The sequence below is a fragment of the Sphaerodactylus townsendi genome, linkage group LG03, assembly GCF_021028975.2.
Source record: "Sphaerodactylus townsendi isolate TG3544 linkage group LG03, MPM_Stown_v2.3, whole genome shotgun sequence".
Lineage (NCBI taxonomy): Eukaryota > Metazoa > Chordata > Lepidosauria > Squamata > Sphaerodactylidae > Sphaerodactylus > Sphaerodactylus townsendi.
Genome location: NC_059427.1, coordinates 42,409,811 through 42,437,363, shown reverse-complemented (window position 1 = coordinate 42,437,363; position 27,553 = coordinate 42,409,811). Strand labels below are relative to the sequence as shown.

Sequence of the window (27,553 nt, the reverse complement as noted above, 5' to 3'; positions counted from 1 at the left end):
TTGCAGCTGTTCTAGTGCAGCTTCCAAGCTGCTGAAGAAATAGGAACAGATAAAGAATTTAAAGAAGCCATTGTGAGTGTGCGCATACACGCAATAAAATATTTTTCTTTCTCCTTATTTCCTCAGTCTGTCACATACAGGCACTGAGAATGAAAGGAGAACAGTGTGGCATGGATAGCAATAGCACTGGGAGTCATTTGGTATCTGAGGCCAGGCTTCGAAAGAGACAGAGAAAGAAGCAGAAATTTCACAGGGGCGGGGGGTGGGGGGAGGAGAGGTAACTTGGCCGAACAGCAGTGGCGTAGTGGCTAAGAGCAGTGGCTAAGAGCAGGTGCACTCTGATCTGGAGGAACTGGGTTTGATTCCCAGCTCTGCCACTTGAGTTGTGGAGGCTTATCTGAGGAATTCAGATTAGCCTGTACACTCCCACACACGCCAGCTGGGTGACCTTGGGCTAGTCACAGTTCTTCTGAGCTCGCTCAGCCCCACCTACCTCACAGGGTGTTTGTTGTGAGGGGGGAAGGGCAAGGAGATTGTAAGCCCCTTTGAGACTCCTACAGGAGAGAAAGGGGGGATATAAATCCAAACTCCTCCTCCTCCTCCTCCTCCTCCTCCTCCTCCTCTTCTTCTTCTTCTTCTTCTTCTTCTTTTTCTTCTTCTTCTTCTTCTTCTGTGTGGGACAGATATGAAGGAGGGAGAAACAAGTCCCAAGAAACTGAGAGGCAACCCTAAAATTATTGCTGACTGCTAATGTTTAAGTTTAAGTTGTGAGTAAGGCTAGTGGCTTAGATCTCCAATTAAACAATGACCACAGCTTGGATGAGCCTCTCATTTACAGTTGCCAACTTCAGGTTGGGAAATTCCTGAAGATATGGAGGTGGAGCATGAAGAGAGTGGCAATTGGGGAAGAGTTTGGGGAAGATGGAATTCAGCAAGGATGTGATATCATAGGGTCTACACTCCAAAGCTGCCATTTTCTCCTGGGAAGCCAATGTCTATAGTCTACCAATCAGTCATAATTCCAGGAGAACTTCAGTTTTCATCTGGAGGTTGGCAACCCCACTTTTCACCTTACTCCCCCCCCAAGGCTGTTATAAGGATGTTACTATAATGAACAAGGGAGGGGGGGAGGAAGCAAGTGGGGGGGTGATAAAGTTTATTGGGGAATAAAGGTTTGCAGGGTGGAAGAGAAGAAGAAGAGTTGGTGCTTGGACCCCACAGTCTTTAAGCAGTCTCAAAATGGCTTACAATCACCTTCCCTTCCCTCCCCACAACAGACACTGAGTGAGGTAGTGAGGCTGAGAGAGCTGTGAGAGAACGATGACTAGCCCAAAATCACCCAGCAGGCTTCATTTGTACCTGTGGGGGATCAAATCCAGTTCTCCAGATTAGAGTCCACCACTCTTAACCACTACACCATGCAATCCCTCATTTGTAGCATTTGGCATCGAAAATTTAGCTGCCTCCTTCCATCATGGCACACTGTAATATACCCTGTAGCTTCTTCAGCAGTGGGTGGGTCGTTGGGTGGTTTCTCAGTGATTCCAGACACGTGCAAGTTGGCCATCTCAAATAGCAACAGCCAAGGTAAGAATATAATCAACACCCATCTCCACTACCCAGCAAATATCCGCCCCATGGATTATTGCATTCAAGGCTATATTATGTAATCTTGCTCCCACATTTGCTTTCTGTACAGCTTTATTTGTCTCTTAAAAGAAAGTCTCCATTTATTTTCTACAATTCCAGGAGTTTGCTTGGGGAGCCCTATTTATGGGCTGAAATGCCACTGAAAGAGTTATTGCCATGTTATTCAGCTTTCTGTGCCAAGCCTGCATGGGGTTTGGGTTTCTACTGAAAGGGTGCCAGGCCACGTCTGCTTCCAGGAACCAGCAGCCGTATTTAGCCTCAGGCTGCACATGAAAGACTGCAGTCGGAAACGTGACATTATGTCAACATTTAAGGCAGGTCAGAGCTGGGTGAGACCATGAAAACAAGCCAGGGGAGGGGAACTCAACACACCCTGTCTGAACAGTCCAAGTGCGGAGGCAGTGTGCAAAGTACCCCCTCCGTCACAAGCTGATAACTCCAGCTGCACAGAGGCTCTTTGATGATTCCCCTCCCCCTCCTTCTAACGTGATAGTTTGCTTTTCAGCCAGGACAGAGTCTGCTCACATGCCTAAGAGCGTTTTGGGTGAACACCGCTTCAAAGCTAAGGAAGAAGAACATACAGGAATGGGGAGGCAATCTAGCATACACATTTGCATAGCAAGTTATATAACAGAGTATGCTTATGTACGACTTCCCATGGGAAGAAAACAGATCACCCTGCAAATAACATTCATGCCTAATATCCTCAGACTCTGGTGTGGAAAGATGGTTTCTCCTACAGATTAAAAAAATGTAAAGGGTCCTTTGTCAGTCTGTTTTTCATTCTGAATTAGCACCTTCCCATATCTCACCAACGCTGACTGCACCTATGCATGCCAGAGCATTTTCAGCTTCTTTGAATGTGGATTAGTTAGCACCCAGCTCATTTCAACTTCCCTTTTGTTCATATAATCTGGGTAGCAACAGTGGATTTTTTCCATGCTTTTAATTCATGTTTATGAGATTGCTGTCATGTGCCTGTTAATCTGTATTTTTTATTGTGGAGTGAATGTCCTTAGATTGTTCTCACAATCGCTAATGCATAATAGAATTGCCTACTTCACCCTTTCAAAAATCTGGGAAACAATGAAAACCATCTGTCCTTTTATCACTGTTTTACCTCCCTGATTGCAGGAGCAAATGACATATTGTGTTAAGGCACCACAACTAGCAAGCTATGCTCAGCTTGTGCAGGCCTGCTTTAGTTTATTGAATAAGATGGAGATCACCATCACCACAACTACAAGTTCTGTTGCTTCTGGGATGCAGTTGCTTGGGACAGAACAGCATTTCCATTTGTGGAAAGGAAGTATCTGTCTATACTTCCCCCTACTCACCCACACAGACTCTTACTTTACCATTCGTGCTGTTCCTGAAGGTCTAAAACCCAGGAAATCAGTGATCTGGCACAGGAGGAGGAAACAGAAAAGTCCCATTCTGTAAAGGGAGCTGTTGATGCACCTAAGGAAAATGGTGTATACATTTTCAATTCCATATAATGCTACATCAAAGCTAGGAGTATGCAGAGGCAGAAAAACCTGGCTGTGAAGGGTTAATTCCTCATAGAACCTGTGTATGAGTGACATGCTGGAAGTGGGTGGAATTTAGAACTTAGTCAGAGCTGTTGACAGGATTATTGGTTGGTTGGAATTCTTAGAACCAGAGGGTTCAGGCACATTTAGTCTCTGTATAGACCTGTGGTGTTGGCTAAGAAAAGGTTTTTTGGGGGGAAAGACCCTACGATAGCGAAAGAGGGAAATAAACTTCTAGGGAAAGAATTCCTAGGCCAGGTTCTAAAAACAGAGCTAGTTCCTCTGAACTGTGTGTGTAGAACAGAGGGAGCTGGCTGTGCAGGAAAGATGGTGTTAGGCAGGGACCAGTCTCTAGCCAGGGCGGGAATTTAAATTTTGTGTGGGAGAAGAATTCTCACCCCTAGTTCTGAGTTGGATTTGCTTCAAGAGCTCTGAAGTGACTGTACAGTTTTGGGGGAAGTCTCAAGGGGAAAAGAGAATTGGGTGAATACTCCATTCCTTCTAGATTTTGGACATCAGAGTTTACACATGAACTTCTGAGTGCAAGTGTGAGTCAAAGCTGTATAACAAAGCTGTCTATCTTGTTTCAAAGACTTTGCAATTCTATAGCAAACTGAAATCTTGTCAAACAGCCAAATGCCATCGGAGCTTTACTACTACGAACATCTTATTTTTCCTTCTCACCACATTTCCCCCTGTCCTTATCCCATTTCCCTGACATTCTAATGTTTTATGGCTGAGCTTTTAAAAGCTTCTAGTGTGATAATCTCTGATATCAAACACAGTAGAGAGAAGGGGGGGATCACCTCAGTTCCTCAAGCTCCTTCAGTTATATATTTACGTTAGTGAGGTATATGGTAGGACAACTGATTAACCTCCCCCCCCGCCAAGAAGGTTATATATAGTAAAGCTGACCCGACAAATGATCAGTTGACGTGAATTACAGAAGAATTCGGGAACACTTCTCCCTATGGTCACAGGGGAAGTGGGTGCTACCCCAGAGTAACATCAGTGTATGGTTAGACCTTTATCTTGGAGTGTCATAAACTCCTGCTGTTTATATCCCTTGTCAGATTGCCAGGCCACAGCTGGCAACGCCAGGGAGAAATGGGGGTGGCGGTATGGGGCCTGGTACCCCAACATCACATCTGGTTAAGAATGGAAGCAGTGTCTTTAGCTGCTCTAGTACTTACAAAATGCTCAAATGTCTACCATGTCACTTCCACTTTTTACTTTACGGTTTTACTTTACAGCCGCTTTGCAGGCTGACCATGTGTAGCTGTCTATTCCATTTTTATCTCATTCTTATTCCAATGAGCTCAGAGCCAAGAACACAGGCTCCCCCATCCTCTGTGGGTTAGGTCAGGCTAAGAGGTATTGACTGGCCCAAGGTCAACTGGTGAACACCATGGCAAATGGAAGATCCAAATCTGAGTGTCTGAGTTCCTAAAGCCAATACATGACATTAATATCTATTAAGTGAACTAGTTACAAGCTTCTACTTGCTTGCAAAATTTATAAAAATGTCAAAATATGTTCCCAGTTCTGCAAGTTGCTGCTTGATTTCATTTTAGTAGCTTTTAAACAGCAGAGTTTCTGGGCAGAACAAGAGCTGGTGAAAGGCAAGATTAATTGTACAAAATAGTTAATTTGAAGCTAAACATTTTTAAACATTGTGCAGCTTTTTCGTTTTTAATTCATTGGAAGGTTTTATTTGTCATAAGCTCTATCAGGCAGACCAAGAATGCCTACATGGTCATCTGGATGACTGATTGGTTACGTCACCTTGTACACATGCATACACACATAACCTCCAACCACCATATTTGTCTTATCACAAACTTGTATGCCTTTGCAGTTTCAGCAGCAACTGCTCATGAAGTTTTCTGAACAGTGGCCAACAGACTCAGCACTTTCAAGGGGGAATTAAACAATATGGGAACTTCAAGCCAAGAGGTATCTGGAGCAACTAGCCAGAATCCCTTCATTCAGAGAGGTGTACACCAGCTACACCCAGACAGCACGTTGGAGCACGCACCAAAGCCTGAGGGAGAAAGCAAAAGTGACCTGGAAAATATGCCTGGTTATCCCCTCAACCGGTGCCATCTTGATCAGACCAACCCCAACCCTGCCGCTATTTAAATCAGAAACTGTTTTCTTTTGTTGACTTCCAGGAAAGTGCTATGTAAATTAAAAAAAATAGCAGCAAGCGCAAGGCTTAACATACTGAAATGTGTACAAAGTTTTTTATAAGGAGGCCATGAGGAGTTTCTCTTTCTCAAACCATGCTATAGAATCTTAGAATATTGTCAGAAAGACTCAGTGGTCCACTCCAGTGATCTTTCCTGTCTCTCTGGGTGTCTAGGGGAAAAGGAATTTGCTTGCTTTGCTAAGAAGCTGGGAATAGGAACTGGCATGGAATTAGACATGTGACAGGAGTAATAGCAGAGGTGGGACCCAGCAGGTTCTCACAGGTTCCAGAGAGTAGGTTACTAATTATTTGTGTGTGCCGAGAGGGGGTTACTAATTGGTGATTTTGCCACGTGATTTTTGCCTTAGTTACGCCCCTCCTCTCAGCAGTAGCGCACAGAACTTGAAGCAGTCTAGCAGGAGGTGCACCGGCTTGCGTGGCAGCCTGCGCCTGCATGCATTCGTTCCCCGCCCAAGGACTGGCGCAGCGGCTGCGTCCTTGCCACAGCCCCGCCCAGGAATGCCCCGCCCCCAGAATGCCCACCCTCACCCCTGTCGTGCCCCGCCCAGCCCCATTGGCGCTACACCACAGTTTGAATCCCATCACCATGGGTACCGGTTACTAAAATTTTTGGTTTCCACCACTGGCCTGTAAGCTGAAGCTGTTCTACCAGGCCTATGGTTGAGGCAGCAACAATGAACTGTCTGGGCCTCCCCCACCATCCTTCAACCATCAATTATTTTAACACTGTTATTGTCATCTTTGACCATGGGAACCTGTTACTAAAATTTTTGGATCCCACCACTGAGTAATAGTGTGGGAGGGGGGAGGTAATTGGCAATGGAAAATAGTGTGGACTTAGTATAAATCTTTGGAGAAGTATAGGGAACTGTGGAGAAGCATAGGGAACTGTATACTTTGGAGAAGTATAGGGAACTGTGACCAATGGGCCTTTCCCCGCTTACCTTCTGATGCGTGCTACTCGGGCCAAGTAGCGCTGAGCCCCACTACAGGGGCAGCGACAATGCAGCCGCCCTGATGCTGCTGCTGTCGCGCCCCCTCAGCGCGCGCCATTCCTGGTGCTGGAGAAATGACGCGCGCAGTGAGTAGCGCGCAGCGACGGTGGTAGAGGGAAAAGTGGGGAAAGCCCCAATGTCTTATTAATTGACAACACTAGCATGGATTATTTATATAGGGTACTTCAAGAGTTTGAAAACATTCAGTAATGTTACAACAGCCCTCAAAGGCAGACTAGAATAATTTCCAAATCAATAGGCTGAAGGAATACTGAGTACAGAGGTGAGGCTGAGGTGAGACTTGACTGAGATATTTCACAACTCACATTCTTGAGTACTCTGCTACCTCAATCTTTAACAGATCTAACATTTCTCTCCATAACTTTCTTCATAGGATTCTTGAACATAAAAAAATAGTGGGGATGTCTCTTCTCTGTGAAGGTTTTAACTAAAATACTTTGACTGAGATAGCCTCCTGGGGAAAACCCCACAGGGGTAGGTGCACAGGAAGGAGCATTCCGTGAGGAAACCCCTTTCACAAAGATTCCCACAATATTTTATTGCTGTAACAGTAATGATGGAAAAGGTTGGCCCAAGGCCGAGCTTTTGTGACACATGGCAGTTTTTTCCTACTCATGTGGCCTCAGTCTTTCATTACTGAGGGCCTTATTAAGAATACTGTAAGTTTTAGTTGCATGAAGTCAATGTGTCTAATTCTCAGTGTGCCCCATCTGTGGAGACTGGGCCCATGTGAAGACTACATCCATGAAGGATCTGCTGCAAACCTGAGAAAAACCCTAGATTTGCAGAAAAATCTGAAACTTTTTTTAAAAAAAGCTTTGACGGCTTAATTCCCTCCAAAACAGAAATAGTGTCTGTAACTTTAAGAAGGCTACTGTTAGGCAACCACCACAATATCACCTGCTTTTGAGTTGTAGTTTCTCTTGACAAAAGGTGGAGGGAGAGCACAGGGCCTTTTCCAGTGCTATTTTGAATTTTGAGGAAGGACTCATCACACAGCTTTCATGATTGTCAAGACTGATTGTCTGGTCTTGTCATGAGTCTTCAGGTGGGAGTAGAAGGTCTGGTATCTGGGGAGCAGTCACTGTTTAGTATGCTTACTTTTGTTTTCTTTTACCTGTAATGCTTCGGCTATGCCTACTTGTTATGGAATGACATTCATAAGAACATCAGTGTGTGTTATCTGTGAGGATGTACAGCTGTACCAGCTAGAGAGTAAAAAAAAGATGGATGGAGGAAGTAGCTATGGGGCCGGCCAGGCCACGCCTGGGAAAAGGCCCTCCCTGGATAAAGTCAAGAAAAAAGGAGCTCTGGTCTGTGGCCAGCCTGACATGATGGCCAGGACCTTAAAGCAGCAGAGACCAGGGTGTCCACTAAGGAGGCTACCAATGAGGAGGATTTGGGTTCCCACAATGCAAATGGGTCAGACTAGCAGCAGGAACCATTCTGTTTTTTCCCAGGGAAAGGGTTCCAATGAAAGAAAGGGAAGGAAGCTGAAGACAGGAGGGCAGATAAAGGTACACTGGTTATCCTTGTGCCTACAGCAGGGGCGGGGATGAGGCCTCCCACAGAGCCCCACTTAATTGTGGGGTTCCTCAGGGGGCCTTGCTTTCCCCGCTCTTATTTAACATCTACATGCGGCCCCTCGCTCAGCTGGTGCGGAGTTTTGGGCTGGTCTGTATCTGTGCGGATGACACAGCTCATTCTATTGTGGAGAGGAGGCGACCTGCCTGCAGCTCTACGCTGTCTGGAGTGATTTGCTGGTTGGTTGGACAGAGTAGATTGAAAAGCAACGAGAGCGGAGGTCCTTTGGCTGGGCAGGAGAGACAGAGGAATTTCAGCCTTAAATCTGGAGAGTCATGTTGGCCCCAACATCTCTGGCTTGCAGCCTGGGGATCCCGCCCTGGACTCTTCATTATCTATGGAGAACCAGGTGGCCCATATTACCAAGTTAGCGTTCTTCCACTCGCCAGGCAGGCTGGCTCCCTATCTCTCTCCCAGTCCGGCCACTGTGATCCATCACGGCGGTCACCTCAGGCTTGATTATTGTAGCTTCGCTCTGGCAGACGCTTCCCTTCTGCATTTGGAGATCCGGGCTGAGGCTGGTCAGGAGAAATGCAGTGAGCCGCGGCTTCTACCCAGGTGGTAGTTGTTAGATCATATCACCTGTGCTGTGCGTCTGCACTGGCTTCGGTGGAGTTCGGATGCGTTTTCAAGGTGCTGGTTTTAACCTTTAAAGGCCTTCACCGCAGCGACGCCTGGGGCCCACATACCTGCGGGACGCATCACCCCTTATGTCCCACGCCGTGCATGCTTTCGGCAGCAGCTTGAATCTACTGAAGTGACCCCTGGTCACTGCAATGATCACGGTGACCTCAGCGGGCCAGAACGCTGCGACTCTGGCCCGCTTAATGGAATGCCTTACCTCGGTATCGCGGGCCCTCTTGGGGACCTTAATGAGTTCAGGGCTGCAAGGCAGACTTTTCACGGGCTTTTCGGGGAGGCCGACCGTGGATCTCTTACCCTATAGAGCACTGGAATTAAAATCAAAACTGAGACTGCGTTCCCGTCTATTAAAGCTGGGCCTGTCTTACTTATAAATTCCATCCAGGCCTACTTACTCCCTCCTTTTCTTCTTTTAATGGCCTTGTTGGGGAGGCGTACATAATATTGAGTAATTTATGAACTGGGTTGCTTAACCTATAGTTCTGTAGTAAACTGCTGCTTAGTTCTTAGGTTTTAATGATTTTAGTATTTTATGTTGTTGATTGCTGTCTATGTAACAGCCATGTTGGAAGCCGCCTTGAGCCCTTCGGGGATAGGCGGCCTATAAGTTTAATAAAATAAAAATAAAAAAATAAAATATCTGCCAGAGGGACATGGGGTAACCGTGCCATTTATCCTGTCACGTGGGGGGTACAAAATGTCCCCCACCAACCGAAGCCTTCCGCAGGCCGGCCAAGCACCTCTAGGCTCAGTCCCACACGACAAGCCGAAGACGAGGCAGCAGGACCACTGCCAGTGGAGGTTGAGGGTGGCAACAGCAGCCAGTGGGGTGCGGCAAGCTGAGGACCTGTCGGCTGCTGCCAATCCCCCACCGCCCCCGCTCAAGTGGGCTGCTGGGTGGAACACGGGGGCACGGGGGCAGGAGTGGGGGGGCGCCCAGAGCAGGTGTTGCCCCCAGGCATCATTTCCCCTGATACGCCTCTGGCCTACAGATCACTGGATCCAACCCTTTTGTGGTGCTTTGTTTTGATCTGCTGTAAAATAATGATAAGGTGTTAGGGATAGGGAATAGAGAATTTATCTAAACTTCTTTTATATGGTTTGCCTTGATACTGTCAATGAGTTGCATCCTGCCAACAAAATAAAAAGAAATAAGACTAAGCACGTCAAGTGTTGTATGGAGATCATGCTTTCCAGGCAAAAATATCTTGCTCAGAGTCCCTCAGTTACATGTGAGGTGAGCTTTTGATCCATCACAAGCACAGTACAATGTTAATCAGCTTTACATCTGCACATGTATCTCTCTGTAGAAAAAAAAATTGTAATCAGGAAGAATAAACATGTCTTTTAAAGGGTTCCCTGTTGCAGCCCTTTTTAAAACACATGGGGTATTTTTTTTTACCCCAATATGTTACATTAGCTGCAGTTAAAAAATGACCCCAGTGGCAAAAAAAACTACTTTTCAGCTACTGTTTTCTTCCTTCAGTTGCTTTTTTGTTTACAGAAAATAAAGGGTAAGTGGCTGTATTATGGGGGCATTCATTACTACTATACAGGTGACTGAGTCTGAAGAGGAAAAGGTTATTGAGTACTTTTTCCCTATATTTTACCACCTCCTCCTGGTATATCCGGGGCAGCTAATTCAGCCCGAGGTTATTTCCAAGGTTAGTTAAATATGTGACCTTTTAAACTTGGAGATAGTGGCAGCAATAGCAAATAAGTGACAGGGGTGATAGCAATGAATGGGTCTACTTGTAAAACAAAGTGTGAGTATGCAAACAGGCACACCCAAATTCATTTGGATGTATCCAAATGGCTCTCCCAAAAAACCAGATCCTTGCTGGTAAACTGGATGTTTGAACAGAGCTAATCAAGGATGTACTTTTAGGCCAAGTGAATGTTTTGACCACAACAGGAAAGTCCATTGAAATTGCTCCACCTGGCAAATTTGGCCTTTTCTCTGCAGCATCTCATATTATGAACTGAGAGTTTTAATCTGTGCCACTTGAGCAGTGATGTTGTCAGGGCCAGGTTTCAGGGTGGATCCAGGGCCCCAGGATTCAACTGAAAGGCCTCAATCAAGCGGCACTTTTGCATTTTGTATACACTACCATCTAAAGCAGTGGTTCTCAAGAAAAGGTGACCCCTTTCACAGGGGTCACCTAAGACCATCGGTAACCACATATAATTACAGTTATGAAGTAGCAACAAAAATAATGTTATGGTTGGGGGTCACCACAACATGAAGAACTGTATTAAAGGCAGTGGTGGGATCCAAAATTTTTAGTAACAGGTTCCCATGGTGGTGGGATTCAAACTGGCGTAGCGCCAATGGGGCTGGGTGGGGCATGATGGGGGCATGGCTGGGGATTCTGGGGGGGCATTCCTGGGAGGGGCTGTGGCAAGGACGCAACCGCTGTGCCAGTCCTTCGGCGGGAAACGAATGCACGCAGGCGCAGGCTGCCACGCACGCCGGTGCACCTCCTGCTAGACTGCTTCAAGTTCTGCGCGCTACTGCTGAGAGGAGGGGCATAACTAAGGCAAAAATCACGTGGCAAAATCACCAATTAGTAACCCCCTCTCGGCACACACAAATAATTAGTAACCTACTCTCGGGAACCTATGAGAACCTGCTGGATCCCACCTCTGATTAAAGGGTTGGAGCATTAGGAAGGTTGAGAACCGCTGATCTAAAGAGAGCCAGCGTGATATAGTGGTTAAGAGAGGTGGACTCTAATCTGGAGAACTGGACTTGATTCCCCATTCCTCCATGTGAGCAGCAGACTTATCTGGTGAACTGGATTTGTTTCCCCATTCTTGCACGTGAAGCCAGCTGGGTGACCTTGCACTAGTCACAATTCCTTAGAACTCTCTCAGCTCATCTACCTCACAAGGTGCCTGTTGTGGCAAGATGAAAGGAAGGAGTCTGTAAGGCACCTTGAAAGCCAACTATCAGTAAGACCGTTGAGGGCAGGGTCTGAAATTACTTAATGCACTGCAATGGAAACCCCCAATCCTTCCTGTGATTTTCAGTCATCTGATCTGCACAGTCAGTCATTGTTCATCAAACACTGACAGCTACCATGTAGAACAATTTAAAACCAATCAACAAATTAAAACACAATCAACAATTGATCATAGTGCATACTGCATCAGATCCTCTGAAGATGCCAGCCACAGATGCAGGCGAAACGTCAGGAGAGAATGCTGCTAGAACACGGCCATACAGCCCGGAAACCAGACAGCACCCCAGTGATTCCGGCCGTGAAAGCCTTCGACAATAAATGTAAAACCAGCTTTTGCATGGTAGCCAAAACTTGTACTCCTGCCGTCAAAATAACCATTTGAAGAAAACACATCGACATTGGCTCAGTTTTAAGAAGTGTTTTTAGACACTAATAATTGAGGAACTGTGACTATTGGTATCATGGCCTACGCAGAGTAATGCGCACGTCAAGCAAGCCTATAACATAAAACCATACAAATGCTGCATTTTAATTTGATCCACCGGCATGGCACTCAATTCTGTGCAACCCTTGAAGGACTTCAAAAGAAGTCAGTGGGAAACATGATCCTATAAAATGGATTTGAGGACTGTTTTGTGGCTGGCTAGACTCGCTGAAGCTAAGTAGTATCCTTGATTGGCAACAAGGCGGGGGAATTCCACTCTACCAGACTGAAGAGTTTTCTCCCTTATGAATTTTAACAGCAACAAAAGAGCTTTTATCGCTCCTGTGCCAACACAGATTCATAAGATGAAGTTCGAGTGGCTCTCTGCCTTGTCCTACATATACCCCATAAAAGGGAACAGTGCCAGCTCAAGATAGTGCTGGGAACAAGTACCTTTTGCTAATGCAAGGGCCCCACATCCCATGTTATTGACCGCTGATTAGTAGGACCTTTAATGGCAATAAAGCAGCTTCAGTTCAAGAATATCACCCTTAGTTTGAATTCTGAATCAGGTTAGCTTTCGTTTCTGGATGCGGGCAGGGATATATTATTGTGATCAGGCAATCCCTCAGACACAGAGAAGCAATACTCAGGTTCCACAGGAAAAGAATTTATTAAGTATTTTTAAAACAACTACTTAACATTTACTCTGATAAAAATATTTACAATATCCCCATCTTCAGGAAGGTTCCAAAAATATAAACGCTCTACCTCTCCCCAGAGAAAAACAAAACAGCATCTTTAGAAAGAAAGAAAAAACAAATACATTCATATTTTCTACTTTCTTTGTACTGAAGCAGTTTTACAAATAATAGACTTCTGAAACATTGTATTTTACATATCCATATATTTTTCTATGTACACATATTCATAACAGATTTTACAAATAAAGGCAACGACTGTGTACAAAAATGTTTTGAAACAAACAATAAAATAAATGGTCAGACACAATCAACAATTGAGCATAGTGCATTTTAGCAATTGGTGCAATAGTGTAAAAAAAAGTTCATAGGACAGACACTCTATGAATTTCTCAAAACTAGCAAGATGTCACCACCATTCGTTGTTGATTATTACTATATTTTAAATAGCCAAATCAAATGGAATACTCATCAGTGCAGAATGTATGCAGTGCTGGGGGAGATGTTTGGACTCAGCCAGATGACAGCTCTGTCATCTGGTGCTGCACTCCACAATCCTGAGCACAGGAAATGTCTTGTGGAAAGGTGGGCATCTCTCCCACAGTGAAATCCCCACAGCAAATAGGGCAGTCCAGATGTGACAACTGCATAGCACACGCTGACCTCGGTCAATTTGTGTGGATCTGCGGGGGGACACAGCTGTGGGTAGCAGCAGTTGCCGGCAGGGATGGGAAACAAAAAAAAACCCACCTGCCCTCTCCAATGAAAGCCCCTGGCCAGCTCTGACATTGCCACCTGGGTAAGAAACAGGCTTTTGCTTCGCCAATAACGTCTTGCTTATTCACTTCCGTGATCTTTAACCCTTTGGGCGGCAGCTTCCACGGCAGAATCCCTCCACCATCCTGCTTCCAAATTCCATCTATTCGTGTTTGTTCTAAAGTGCTTAATTGCAAACCAAGAATGAGGTTTGGAGTGAGAAATTTTTGTTCTCCTCTCGTACCTGCTAGCTTTCTGAGCAACAGCAAAGAAGCAGGGACAGAGGGTTAGGGATTGCTCAGGAAGGGCTGGGTTGGCCTTTCAAACACTCATGGGCCCCCCACAAGCTGCCTGGGCTTGCCAAGGTGCTGGCACCAACTATGCCAGAAACATCTGGGTAAGCCCTTAATCTCGACAATGGTAACATTTCTGATCGGCTTCTCTTAGAGTCGTTTGGGCAGGTATCTGGGAGAAAGTCAACTGCCCTGTTATAGACACAAAACTCTGTTATGTAACCGCCAGACTTGGCTTTCTTTAAATACAATAATACAGGGAACAAAATCAGAGTTGACTGATAACATTATTCTAATATTTTTGCAAACAGGATTGGATCTGTGGAATGAGCAGCGGGTGGTAGGCATTCCCATTTTTAAAATATCAATTGTATGCCAGTATATGTTAAGCAGACCTAGATCGTGCCCAAACCTGCACCTTTAATCATTCTCTGTGCCTACTACAGACTAGTTCCTGTCCAGCAGCTGCAAGAGCCCACATCTACTGTGAGAAGCAAAGATCCATGAAACATCCCCACCCCAGACCAGCACAACCAAACAACTCAAGTAAAATTGATCTGAACTTTTACTTTAAGAAATCCATTCATTCATTTTGCAATCTATGAAAAATTCCAGGCAGCACTGGGGGTATATTTAGCAGAAACGGAGTGAGGCGCCCATCTCAAAATCTCCCTGAAATCACTTGCTGTGCTCTATCAGCCACTGACTGCTACTAGCAGGATTAATACCAATGCTTCAGTTGCCATATATACACGTGTGTGTTTATATGCATGTGTTCATGTTAGAGACTGTCAATATTGGCAGAAGCAGAATAGGGAGGCCAGCTCTTGGCTTTCGGCCAAGGGTCCTCACAAGCAGTACCATGCTATTTTTAAAAAAATTAACAGACCCTAAATCTGCCTAATGTTTTACTTCTCTTTCACAGCTTTGAAATTTAATCTCAGCTAGTTAAAAGTCAGCTGTTGATCTGCAGATGGCAAAAAATAAAAAGCATTTCAAAACATTTAATTGCAACCCCACCCCTGTTTTTTTTGTATATTAATTTGAGAATATCTCGGAGGTCTTTCCTAAACTTCCTGAGCAGTCAAAGCAAGGGAGGATTTGGTTTCCTACATGAACACAATCAATGACCTCCCTGTCTCCTCTGTCTCAATTCAGCCAGTTTAGAAAAAAACTGGAAATAAGCTCAAACTCAGCAATGACAACAAAAATCTCAACAGAGAGCCCATGCCCATATCTACTCTTTGGTTTCCAAATTCAAAGGAGACATCTGACTCAGGGCATGAAGCAGAGCAGTAGAGTCCATGGGGGAATGAGATGGTACTGGAGAAGGGAGCCGCTGAGACATCAGTAAAGGAGAAGAAATTTTATCAGGGTTTATTAACCCCGAAAGAGCTGCAGTGGACGCTGGGAGGCTTGGATACAAGACAGGCACAGAGGCCGGATACCAACACTTCTCCAACATAGGCAGGTATGCTGTTGCTGAGGGTGGGATCAAATAGAAAGGCAGGCACAGAGGAGGCTGATGAGGGTGCGGGCCCAAAAAACTGCTTGGGGAGCCGAGGACATCACTACTAAAATGGCCATCATCATCTGACGTTTCCATTCTGGTCCTTTTGGCAGGGGGGTCCTCATTTTCTTTCTTGATAGAACTGAGTCTTTCTTGCACAGAGTATTTGAGCTCAGTGTCCTTCTTAAAATATTGCGGGTCAGCTTTGGAGTCGTTTTTTTCCAGCTCTCCCCCGTACCCACTGTCCGTGTCTGTGTCACTGCCACTCTGTTCTCCGCTGGAATGAGCAAAAGTCCTCTGAATCACAGGCACACAGTTTCTCCCATGTGCCTCAGCTGCTTTGGTCAAGGGGCCAGAATTTTCCTTCAAGTCCATCAGTTTAGGAACTGCTTCTCCAGATTTTCTGCTTGCTCTGCTCTGAAGAACTTCAGAGGCTACTCTTTGTAGGTGGCTAATAAGATGGGAAGATTTCAAATCCTTGCTAGTCTCGTGTTTTGCCACATATTGCAGCACTTCTTTGGCACACATCTGGAAACCAGATCGAAACAACTCCTGGCTAGATTCAAGGCTCCTTGGTGGCAGCTCATCTGAGGGGGGGGGGGAAGCAGAAACAAAGTTCAAAGCTTTGTATTAGAACACTGATAAACAACAACAACCACTACTACACCATTCTATAAAATGTTATAACGCCACATGTTTCTGTTCCAACATTTGAACAGATGATTAACAGGCTAACAAGCTAGAATTCCAGCTGCAGCAAAGTCAACAGGGAACCTACTGCAGTGAAATTTCATCTTCAGACTAATAAGAGCATTTATAAATCCCACAAATAAAAGTCAGAGAACTAAAATTGGGTTTTATGATGGAAGTCTTTAGCGAAATGTGTGGCTGTAGGGTGAAAACAAATGTTACATGGAAGAGGCATTGGTTTTTATATCGCACTTCCCCCTACTTTAAGGAGTCTCAAAGTGGCTTATTAACTCCTTTCCCTTCCTCTCCTCTCCCTGCAATTGATATCTTGTGAAGTAGGTAGTGCTGAGAGAGTGCTGAGAGAACTGTGACTAACCTAAGGTCAACCAGCAAGCTACATGTATGGGAGTAGTGAATCAAACCAGTTTTCCAGCTTAAGAATCTGCCACCCGTAACCACTACACTACATTATACAACATTATTTGGTTCTTTCTAGAACTGCATTCCACTGAGAAAGTGTCTGAACAAAGTTGACTTAGTCACTGGCAATGGAGTTTTCTTCCAGAAAGTCTGTGAAATAACTAAACATGTTTTATTATCTACTGCTATCCTGTTTCCTTTCTTTTAGCAGTGAGATTTAGAGGCTGTGGTATGTTTTAATCTTTTTAAACTTTAAAAATATCCCATATTCCTCTTATTGTTATGCATTGTGAGCCATCCTGAATGCTGCTTTTGGAAGCCCAAATATAAATACTGAAAATAAACAAATCCTAGGATTTGTAAGCTTTGGCTTCAGTGGAAATCATGGTCACTGAGTTACAGTTTAAACCCACAATCTTCAGTCCACTAAATTCAACGAAACTGAATCAACTTAATTGCAAAGAGGCTAATCTAAGGACTACGTTACACCCGCCTGGCCCAGTCCTCCGCACCAAAGCTATGACGTCTACAGGAGTTCATTATTAAAAGGATCCACCCAACCATATGGAAATACTTCAAGCCTTTACTAGATTTCCTGGTGTTGGCTGGCAACAATATGGAGATTCACGATAGTTCTGATTCATACAATGAACTATTCTAGATCTTACAGTCAAGTGTTACGTGCCGTCGCTTTGCAGAAAACAGATTACTCTTTCTAAGTTAGAGGCACTGGGCAAAAGTGTAAGGAGGGGACATGGCTTAGCAAAGGTTGGAAATACTAGTCGAACGGTATGCTGAAGAAGCAGATTCTAAGTAGGACTTTGAAGGAGGAGAGAAAAGTGTCTTGCTGGTTAGAGCGGAGGGAGGCTATTCCAGGCTTCAACGCTGCCGAACACCATGTTGGGAAAAGTTGTCCCTGCCAAAAAGTCCTCCTCCTAACCCGAAAGTGATACTGGCGATTTGGCAGTCTAAACTTTTAAAACCTAATTCAATTTCAAATGAAGTTTTAGTTTTGAACAAAAGAGAGAAGACTTGCATGAAAACTGAGTTTTCTGTGCCTTCCTTCTACAAAACCAGAGGGGAGGAAGATTCAGAGGTCCCCCATCCTGAGGTAGTTCTACTATAACAAACAGGACTTCTCCAGTGTAGGTGGTCCTCCAAAGAGAGGTCCGTCATTCAAAGGATTCATTCCAGAAACAAGATTCACTGCAGCTGCCAAGACCCTTTCAGGCTCACAGAATGATTTCAGGACTCACCAGCATCTAAACCTTTCTGCAGAGCAATGATTTGCTGTTGCTGTTGTTCAATGCGACTGGTTAGTGTTTTCACATGCTTCAAGGTAAGTTCAAGAACAACGGCCTTTTCCAAGTGACCTAAAGTCTGGGGGAGGAAAAAAGACCATAGGTAAATGGTTGAGTCAGTCTCGGTGTGTGAAAACAGGATTAATAACAATGGCTTTGAATACTGGGAGGAGGAATGCAGATAGGAACAGTGTTAAAAATGGCAAAACTGGTTTTTAACTCGTGAGAATTATACATTTTAGAAAAGCTTCACTGAAATTAATATAAAAGGCTATCATTTCATCCTTTTGGATAATTAAAATGGAGTTAAGGTGGACAAGTTTTCATTTCTCTCTTCAGCTGCTCTGCTACTATTCTAACTTTAAAATAAAATCCAAACACAAGTGTATGTGTGGGGAGGGGAGGGGAAAGTTACAAGAAGTCCAGAAAGGTGAAGCAAGCAAAATGAATTTCCCAAATAAAAATTTGGATGGTTCAGGCTCTGTGCTTAAAACAGTTCATCTCATGCATGCAGATGTTATTGTTTTTAAGACCAGGTTGCACAAAACCATAGAGAGGAGTATTTGCATGAGCCAGAAGTCTAAAAGGGATATGAAGCTACAACAGCCAATTAAAAATATGTCTTTGCCCCTGGTGGTCGCAGGGTATCATCTGCTCCAGTTCATGCATGTAAGTTGTTGAGAAATTTGTCACCTTGGAAACGAAGCTAAGTACTAGCAGGAGGCTAAGTGGCAAACCTATCCTCAGCCACAACCCCTTCCACGTTGATGTGCAGTGCTCTTAAGAAGCCTCTAGGTGGCACTTTTACATGCACAAAAACCCATTAAACCTAACAGGCTCCCCAAAAGGAAGAAGAGTTTGGACTGTGGCCAGCTTTTCACTTACTGTAAGTTTGAGATGTTCTGGTAAAAGATCTTTCAGCTGGGCAATGCACTCATTAATCCTATCACGTCTTTTCTTTTCTATGAGCCTGTGGGGCAACTTGTAGGTCTCCTGCAAGTCAAAAGGGGGGAAAAACACAAATTATATTATTCTGGACGGTAAGTGACTTATTTGCATTACCTAGATGAACTTACACCAAAAAAAACTGTACTTGTAAAAGGAGGAATTAAAAAAAATCACTACAGACCTAAAGTTTTCTATAAGCAGATTTAATCACCCCAAAAAGCATTTTGTGCAAAGTATAAAGGAATATTTTAAGGTATGTGTGTAACAATATCTTAAGGAATATAGGGAACAAAAATAAATCTATCATGGTTATACTTCTAAAAACTCGTGGAACATTGTCTTTTCATCTTCAAAAGATATTCCTCCTCCCAAAGTACATTAACAGAAAGGAGACCCTTTAAAATAAATAAATAAATCCCAGTCTAATTTCGCAGATATATTTTGCAGGATAACTTGGGTCTATGAACAAAATCCCCAGTGTGCATTTAGACTCCCTTAACGTTAAAGGAAAAAATTATTAGCCAAGGATGCAAAGAATTAAATGTGCACATATTCATTTACCTTACTGTCGTCGCTTCTCTTCAACCCTCTTCTGGGCTTATAAACTTGATACATGTGGGCAAAATCCAACCTGTAGATGAATGTTAAAAACCACTGATTATTAATCAGGAACGTGTAAGATGACAACCGGCCTTTTCTTTCAAACTTCCTAAAACAGTAACGCCCTGTTACCCCAACCTACTTTGATAAATTTGAAGAAAAAAAATAATAATGCCCTGTGCACGCTCGGATCGCCTTACCCGGGCATTTCGTTGCTCTCCAGGGTGGGCAGCTTGCCCAGGCAAGGTGGAGGCGGCTGGGCACTGGTGATCCTTTCCATCAAATCTGCCCTTTCCCGGCTTCCTTTTTTGAACCCAAGCGCTCTCCTGGGGTTAAGGCTGGCTGGCTGGCCGCAGCCCCTTGCTCTCAGCGCCGAAGCCAGCTAGAGACACGATGCCCTTTTCCAGCTGGTGGGCACCAGGAACGCCCCTGGCTCAAGCAGAGTCGCCGGGAAGCGTGCCTGTCTCCCGAGGGGGGACAAAGGAGACTTAGATCGTCCTGCTGCTGCTGCTGCTATGGCTCATGTCCTTCCACGTTGCAGCGCTGGGGAGAACGGAGAAGCAATGGCAAGGGCTGCAGGCTGGGTTAAATGCGAGCGAGTGGGTGGACTGGAGCGACGTGTTCTACCCTGTGACTCCGGGCACGTCTGACTGCTACCGGAGGGAGGGACAAGACCTGCCCTCCCCCACCCCCCCACATCACATGAGTCTCACGTGTCGGACAACGCTGCAGCCTCTCCCCACCTCCCGCCGCTCCTGGCCGCCCAAGCAGGCGAGGCAACGCCAAGCTAAGCCGGGGCGGGCACGGAGGGGTGTCCCTCTCCTTGCGGCCGTGCGTAAAAGCCTTGCAGGGCACATGGCAGAGAGGAAGCAGGTGGGCACAGGAGAGGAGGCGAGCGCTCAGGCCCGCTGCTAACGTGAGAAAGGGAGGGAGGGAGGGCAGGCTGCAGCCTTGACCCCAGGCGCTCCAGACAGGCGGGTTAGTCATCGCCGGAATCAAGGCGCTCCTAGCCCTGCCTGGATGGAGTGAGGGAGACGCAGCAGGAAGTCCCCGGGTCGAATCCCGGCCCGGGGCTGACCTCGTCTGGAGGCACCGCTGCTGCCCATCCCTCGCAGTGCGGGGGCGACCGCGTCGGCTGATTTCCTTGCGGGTGGGCACTGGGCAGGCTGGCGAAATAACCGACGTGAAGAGCTTGGCACATTTTTAAAGATCCGGTGCGTGGTCAGGAACGTGTTTCTTCGTTGTCAGGGCATTAAAAGACGTGTTTGTCGAGTGCGTGTTTATCCCGCCCTTCAGCCCAGGAGGTCAGGAGGACTCCCGTCATTATCCCCCTCCCAGGAGGACCCCTGACACATCCCTCCTCCTTGTTTACCATTCACAACAACCTTGCGAGGTAGAGTAGGCTGAGAAAGAACAGCTGTTCCAAAGTTGTCCAATATGTTTGATGACGTGGAAATACAAACCAAGTCGTCTCTGATAGGGTTGCCAACTCTAGTTTGGGAAATTCCTGGAGGGTTTTGGGGGTGGGGGGAGTGTCTTCAGAAGATGGTGTTTGGGGCAAGGAGGAAGCCCAGTGGGGACATGATGTTGCTCTAAGGCTTCAGTTTCTCACAGACCCTGAGGTATGCCACAGTATCTTTCTGTCAAATTGACTTTTCCTTCAGGGGAACCGATCTGTGTAGTGTGGGAAGAAGGTATAATGCCAGGAGAATTTCAGGTTGTACCTGAAGTATTGTTGAAGGCTTTCTTGGCCGGAATCAACTGGCTGTTGTGAATTTCTCGGGCTGTGAGGTCCAGACTATGGCCACATGGCCCAGACAACCCACAACAGCCAGTTGTACCTGAAAGTTGGCAACCCTTGTCTGGTCCTACTCCACCATAGGCTCTTCCTCCAAGATGCAGCTTCCAAAAATCAGGGTAGCCTGAAGCTCTGCATACATACATGAAGCTGTCTTCTGCTGAGTCCATCAAGATCACTCCTACCATTTACTCTGACCACCAGGAAGTCTCCAGCATACAGAGGTCTTTCGCATCACCTCCTATCTGATCCTTGCAACTGAAAATCTTGGGAACTGGACTGGGAGCTTCCACATACAAAGTAGATGTTTTGCCACCCAACCATGGATCCACCCCTGGTCCTCAATCACAATTGTATTTGTGGGCCAGGCTGCATTCTGCACATGTTCTATACACCCTAGTGCTGAGTCTTACCATTGTAAATGCACAGCCCTGACTTAAACTTTAAGAAGTTGCTCCCCACTGTGTTTTTCAAGGGTGTGTGTTCTTTAGGAATGCAAAATTCCCCAGCCCCACTATGGCCTTTTAATTGCATCTGTAATGGTGGCTGCTAACTTTGGGAGCTGGGGTTGACACCTATGTATCATATTTGAACATGGCTAGACACAATCCTTTGTTTCTTCCTAATATAGATACAAAAGGAAGGCAGCATGGTATAGCCTGATCTTATCAGATTTTCAAAGCTAAGCAGAGTCAGTACTTGGAAGGGAGACCTCCAAGGAAGACTGCAGAGGAAGGCAATGGCAAACTATCTCTGCTTGATCATTTTCCTTGAAAACCCTACTAGGGGTACGACTTGATTGGCACTTTATACTCACAAAATATATAGAGATACATAGCCCATTCTTGGACTATGTATCTGTATATATTTTGTAGAATAGATGTGTTTCTCTGGTGGACTATTGGGAAAAAAAGCAAGATATTAATGTTGAGAGTCCCTGCAGAGAAGTTCTGGCTAGATTTAAGAGACTTGTTAGTCCATTCCTGGTAAAAATTTCAAAATATGCATGCTTACATCTCTAACCAACCACTTTTCCTTTTATCACTACTTTACTGATAGACCTACTTCAGAGAGTCCCTTGCCCCTATAGGATTCATACATCTTTAATGGTAGCCACTTTGAACAGGAAACTGCGTGGGGGAATGTTCTCAATATTGAAATAAATACATGGGTGTTAAATTCCGCCTAGGAAAATCTAGTAATGTTTTTGAGCATCCCAAGGGAGCATATATTTAACTGAAGATGGTTTCCAAAATGGTAATTGCTTTAGCCTTGGACAAAAACTTGGCGACAATATCTTTTTTTTGTCAAAGGCAACATGCTTGGGTTTCTTATGAGTAGGTATAGGCTACTGTCACTGAGAAATGAGAAAAAGATCCTTGTAAAGAAAAAGCAATTGCAAAATTCAGGCAAAAGAGAAATTGTTACTATGCAAAATTCAGGCAAAAGAGAAATTATTACTATGTTACTAAGCAGAATCAAAAATAAATAAGTACAAACGTACTTATTCCATGTTCAACTGGACCAGTCAGAGGTGTTCATTTTGAATTTAATACCACTGACACTGTGCCTTTTTATCGGTCATATCCTGAGATGCAGAATTCAGTCTGGGAAGAAGATGGGTTGAAAATGTTATTGGTAACCATTTGTGGGACTTAGAATACAAATGTGTTAGTCGCCAGAGGACACTGGCTTATTTTTTGCTGCACATTAGTCTACTGGCTTTATCTCTCAGTTTCACTCTCCCACTTAAATAGTGATCTACCTTTCAGGCTACTCTGAAGGAGATTAAGTGTGTGTATCCACAGTACAGTAATTGATTGATAGAAACATAAAATGATAAGTGATAGCAATGATTGTAACTTCCAGAAGTGGTTCTAGCGGCGAGAGATGACCATGGAAGGGCCTCTGAAGTCCTTTATCTGAGAATCAGCGATAATGTTAATGTCCCTCTAATTTACCTTTCTCAAGAAAGCGTTTTTTATATTAATTGGTGCTAGTCTTCCTGAAGTTGTAAACATGAGCAGGTGACCCAGGCTGAGGAACAGTAGAGGCAGATCTTGCTGCCTGTGTGTCCCTGACTGTATCTGGTTAATTTAGTCATAATGAATGGAGCAGTTCTGGGTGGAGACAAAGCCATTAATAAAATGCACTGCAGAAAATCTGTTCGTCTTTGGCATGCTTTCTCTTGAAACTTCCTACAAGCAATGGGCCAAGAAAATTTCTGGGACAGGTGGACCCTAAGTAGGTAAACTTTGTACCCCCCACCCAAAGAGGCTTCCTCCCAGCTGTGGTGTTGGTTGAACTCCAGCAAGCAAGATGTGCTGCATCTGTTCTCCATGTGTTTGGCCCTCATGCAAAATTTGTGCATTGAGCCTCAGTCTAATAGCACGGAGCTTCATAACATCCTGCCTGGGGCTTCGTCCAGTATACTGGGCATAGTCTTTTTATTGCACACAGTGGGGATGCGGAACTTTGAGTTTGCAAGCCAAGCCAGGCCATGTCTTTCTTTCCATCTGGCTCCTAGCAACTCCGCAAGATGAGATTTGTGTTTGAAATCTGCATGGTTCTCTGTAGTCTTGCTGGGCATCAGGATGTGTGGCAAAGTGAGGAAGGTTCACTGCATTCCAAACAAATGGGAGTTCATCAAGCCCAGCCTTTGTATGATCTCTGTGAAAGAGCTTTACCATAAGGCTTAAGCACGAGATACTGGCAACAGCAAAAGCTGGGGATCAAAAGTCTGCATAGTGTGTATCCGTGGCACAACAGGCTGCCCTTTTCAGTGACCTGAATATATATATGGCATTTGGGAAAGAAGAAAAGAAACCAAGGGTGCACAGGCTGTGTTATTTACATGGTGGGGCGGGGGGGGGGGGGTGAGAAGATCCTACTAGAGGGAAAAGACCCAGGCACAGAAATGAAGAAGTTGGCATAAAGTGCTGGTAGTTTTTAGAACTTTGTAAGTTCCCTGTGTATTTTTACCCTGTGAATGTGTATAAGAATTTCAATTAGCAAACTATTTTGTCTTCCAGGAACCTATGGCAAATTTTGCCCCATGTTAAACAAGGTGAGGCCTGATCAGTATGTTTACCAGATAAGATAACAGAACTTTAGCACAGAATTTGACCAAAATTTTTCCTGTCTCCTGAACAGGGTCAATCTGATTGGCAGCAAGTCAGCAAATACAGTGTTGTAGATGGAACGGCTGATAGAGGAGATGGTGGGGAACTAATATCCAAGATCAGAGAACTATCGTGAAACAAAAAAACCAAAAATAATATTTTGTTTGGGCCAACCAAAATACTCCAAAATAGCATGCAGGCAAAAGCTCCATTTTTATGATATCTGGGTCGGCTGCAATAAAACGTGTTTTGTGACCTTTCTTTTTGGATTTTTCTGTGGACCAATGCACTGCACCATATTAAAGCTGCTTGAAATCCTGAGTTCCTAGCTAAAGCCACATTTGTCTCCATCACCTTCGTGGAGGAATCCTCCTTAAATGAATACAAACTGCACGGCTGGTAGAGCCACTCTAAGATGACGTATAGTAGAACATAGTTTCTAATGTGACATATAGTATAACATTTACTATAAGCGTGGCTGCACCGGCAGATTATAATTGGCTTACTTTACTCCTACTGCTATAGGGTTCACACCTGGCCAGTGTTCGTTGTGTGCTGAATTAATACTTGATGCCACAATTAGGCCAACATTACATATGCATTTTAAAGCTTATTGCTTGGGAATCTTCCCACAGTTCACGAGGTTTGCTGTTGTGGTTTAAATGTCGTCATACCTTGCTCCAGCCAGTACAGCAGGAGGCATTCCTACACCTTCCTATCGCAACTGATGAACCATCGTGCTCTGCAATTATACTGGGATGAAATCCCATTGTATAGTGCTCTAGACTGTTTTTCGGCATTACCTGCTAACCCAGCTCTAACAGTGCAAGGTAAACTGCCTTGTATACAAGGAAAATAGTCTTGTCAGTTTCTTTCTACAGGGCCATGTAAGTTGCTTGTTTTTAATTAAAATGTTGTTACATGCTCCAGTGCTCATATATGACCTTTTAAAGAAGCAATTTCTCTGTTTGGATAGGCAGATCTGTTCCTGGGAAGCAAAGGGGGGACCCAAAGCCTGGAGTTGAAAGGGGAAATGAAACCCCCAAATTGGGAGGACAGACTGGCACGGAACTCCCTCCCTTTGCAAGGAATGAATGAAAAATGGGAAAGAGCACTCCAAGCCAGGAGAGACTGAGGGCTGCAAGGGGTCTCGACGCTGGAGCTGGCAAAACCTGCCTTGGAGGGAAGTTTTGGTGCTTTGGGGGGGCAGGGACTGAGAAAGCGCCTCATTTCTCACTTGCCGTCGAGCAAAGTTTAGCTGGAGAGTTCGCTGACGTTTATTCTAATGGTCTTTTGTTGTCCTCCCTCTCCCAGTGCACCGCACACCTGCCTTTATTGGTACATCTGCCACCAAACAAACCAGCATGCCTTCCTTGCAAAAGCCCTCTCTGATGTTAGTATATCAAGAGATCAATCTCTCGATATTAGCACTTAGAGAAACAGGAAGGAGCCAGCAGCATGGCATGGGGGCGGGTGAGAAGGCATGCAAACTGGCTGCCTGTGGGCAAAGAGAAGATTTCTGGGGCAAAGCTGTACTCACTGGCAGATCTCCCCATTCTGGCAGGCCTTTTCCACACAGCAAATGTACAGAAGGTTGCAGCCGGGATAAATGAATCCAGTTTAGCACCAAGCTGTTCGCATAGCTGGCCGTCCTGCTATCAGCGAGCTAATTGGCCAGGGCACGCATCTTTGCACAGAGGCCCATATTATTATTTTTATTTGCCTCCCATTGATGCGTGGCTGCATAGGCATGCATGAGTGAACCCCCACAGCCATGCTGCCTGACATCACGACCCTTTGCGCCTGCGTGGCTATGCAGATGGGTACCAGGAAATGTTTTTTTTTTAAAAAAAAAAGGAACATGCAGTGGAGAAAAAACCTTCCTACTTGGCTGTTCGCTCAGAAGTGGTTGCAACCCGGGATTTTAAAAAAGAATCACAGATTCTTGAATACCCAATTTTGAGGGAAACAACATGGGGCAGATGCATGTTAGGGGTGGGAACCGTGCGAAGTTCCCGCCCACAACGGGTTTTTTACCATTGTTATTCCAGGTTTATTGACCAGTGCGGAAAGGGCCACAGCGAAGCAAAATTAAATTTATGCTAGAAGTGGTGTCGCTGTGGGGAGAATGAAAACTGAAAGCAGGGCTAGAAGAAATATGTCCATATAAGAAATCTTGCGGCAACAGACATTCATCCCCACCTTGCAGCAGACACGTTGTGCATAATCAGTATTTCTGACGTTTCATTAGAGATGGTAATCTACATGGGTGCCTGCTCTTCTCAAGAAGGCCAAGCAGCACTACAGGGCATAGTGGTGAAGTTGCAGGACTTTAGTCCCCTTTTGCCCCTCCTTAGTTTTATACATGCAGGGAAATTAGGTGGAGCAATCAATTAGGTGGAGCAATCGACATTTCAGACAGGGTGAAGTATCATGGGGCGGATCACATTTTGGGATGCTCCTGTGTTAAAAGCTTCCTGCAAACAGGAAACCAAGATAGCAAACAACTTTTAATGCAAGAAGCATTCAGTCTGCGTGCAGTCTGAATAGGTACAGCCCATTCTGATACCTTAGAGCTTAAATGTGTCTGAGCTATGAAGGGAAGAGCATGTTTGGTTTCAGAATTAGAGCTCTCTATTCCATAGTATCTTTTCTTGATCCCCTTGTCTTTTTCATTTTATTACCAAACCAGAAACTATTACTAAACTGACTAGAACTATTCTGTAGTGCCAGAAAGGTCTGGTCTCGTTTTCATTTTTGTATCCACTGAATTTTGTATGTGGTTCCTGGATGTGGTTATCTTGACTAATGAAACTCAGAATTCTCAAAACTCGGCATATAGCAAAGTTGCTGGAGTGAAATCCACTGGTAAGTGACAGTGTGGCAGCACAATTTTTTTTACAAAAAATTCTAATTAATAGTGAATTAGTGTAGCAAAACTAAAAAAATTGTGCTGTGATAGGGCTGAACTAATATCTAACCATGTTCTAAAATCATCTGAGGACACATGGTTACAGGAATCCACTGTGTCTCAAGTATGCTCGTTGGGGACCTCTCGTGAGTTTTTGTGAGAAAGGCAGATTCAGTAGCCACCTCGAGACGTTAGAATTCCAGCTCTCAGGAGTTATATCATAGGCCTGGCTTCCTGTCAACCAAAGACTTAAAAAATTGGTCTAAGGATCTTATTCTTGGATATATCTTTCTTGCTTTCAAGATCTCATGTTTTAGAAGTGACTATAATTATATTTGTTGTTCTGATCCAATTTGAACATGTTTTTATGGAATATTTTAAAATGTTCTAAATAATGAAGAAAACCAAATCAGGTGGCGTGTATGCCACACATTTCAGCCAGACTGAAATGGGACTGATCGAAATGGTCTGGTTTCC

At 44.8% G+C, this 27,553-nt stretch overlaps 1 protein-coding gene and 1 long non-coding RNA gene across 2 annotated transcripts; one reads left to right on the top strand and one right to left on the bottom strand.

Moving 5' to 3' along the window:
• Positions 1–12,680: 12,680 nt before the first annotated feature.
• BHLHE40 (basic helix-loop-helix family member e40) lies at positions 12,681–19,908 on the bottom strand. Its single transcript, XM_048490120.1, has 5 exons — positions 19,446–19,908; positions 19,207–19,276; positions 18,583–18,690; positions 17,653–17,776; positions 12,681–15,873 (listed from the first exon to the last, which is right to left on the bottom strand). The coding sequence occupies exons 1-5, from the start codon at positions 19,523–19,525 to the stop codon at positions 15,014–15,016; spliced, it is 1,242 nt and encodes a 413-aa protein (XP_048346077.1). The 5' UTR covers positions 19,526–19,908; the 3' UTR covers positions 12,681–15,013.
• Positions 19,909–20,007: 99 nt separating this feature from the next.
• LOC125429213 lies at positions 20,008–24,409 on the top strand. The gene is made up of 3 exons (XR_007243966.1): positions 20,008–20,118; positions 24,076–24,110; positions 24,197–24,409. It is a non-coding gene; the product is annotated as an uncharacterized LOC125429213 (long non-coding RNA).
• Positions 24,410–27,553: the final 3,144 nt, after the last annotated feature.

What these genes read in the sequence shown, in the direction of transcription:
- BHLHE40 (XM_048490120.1), bottom strand. Translation starts at nt 19,525, where the DNA reads ATGGAAAGGATCACCAGTGCCCAGCCGCCTCCACCTTGCCTGGGCAAG. An exon ending in GAGAGCAACGAAATGCCCGG is followed by an intron (nt 19,277 to 19,445) that starts GTAAGGCGATCC and finishes ATTCATCTACAG; the next exon opens with GTTGGATTTTGCCCACATGT. An exon ending in GCAGAAAGGTTTAGATGCTG is followed by an intron (nt 15,874 to 17,652) that starts GTGAGTCCTGAA and finishes CCCCCCCCTCAG; the next exon opens with ATGAGCTGCCACCAAGGAGC.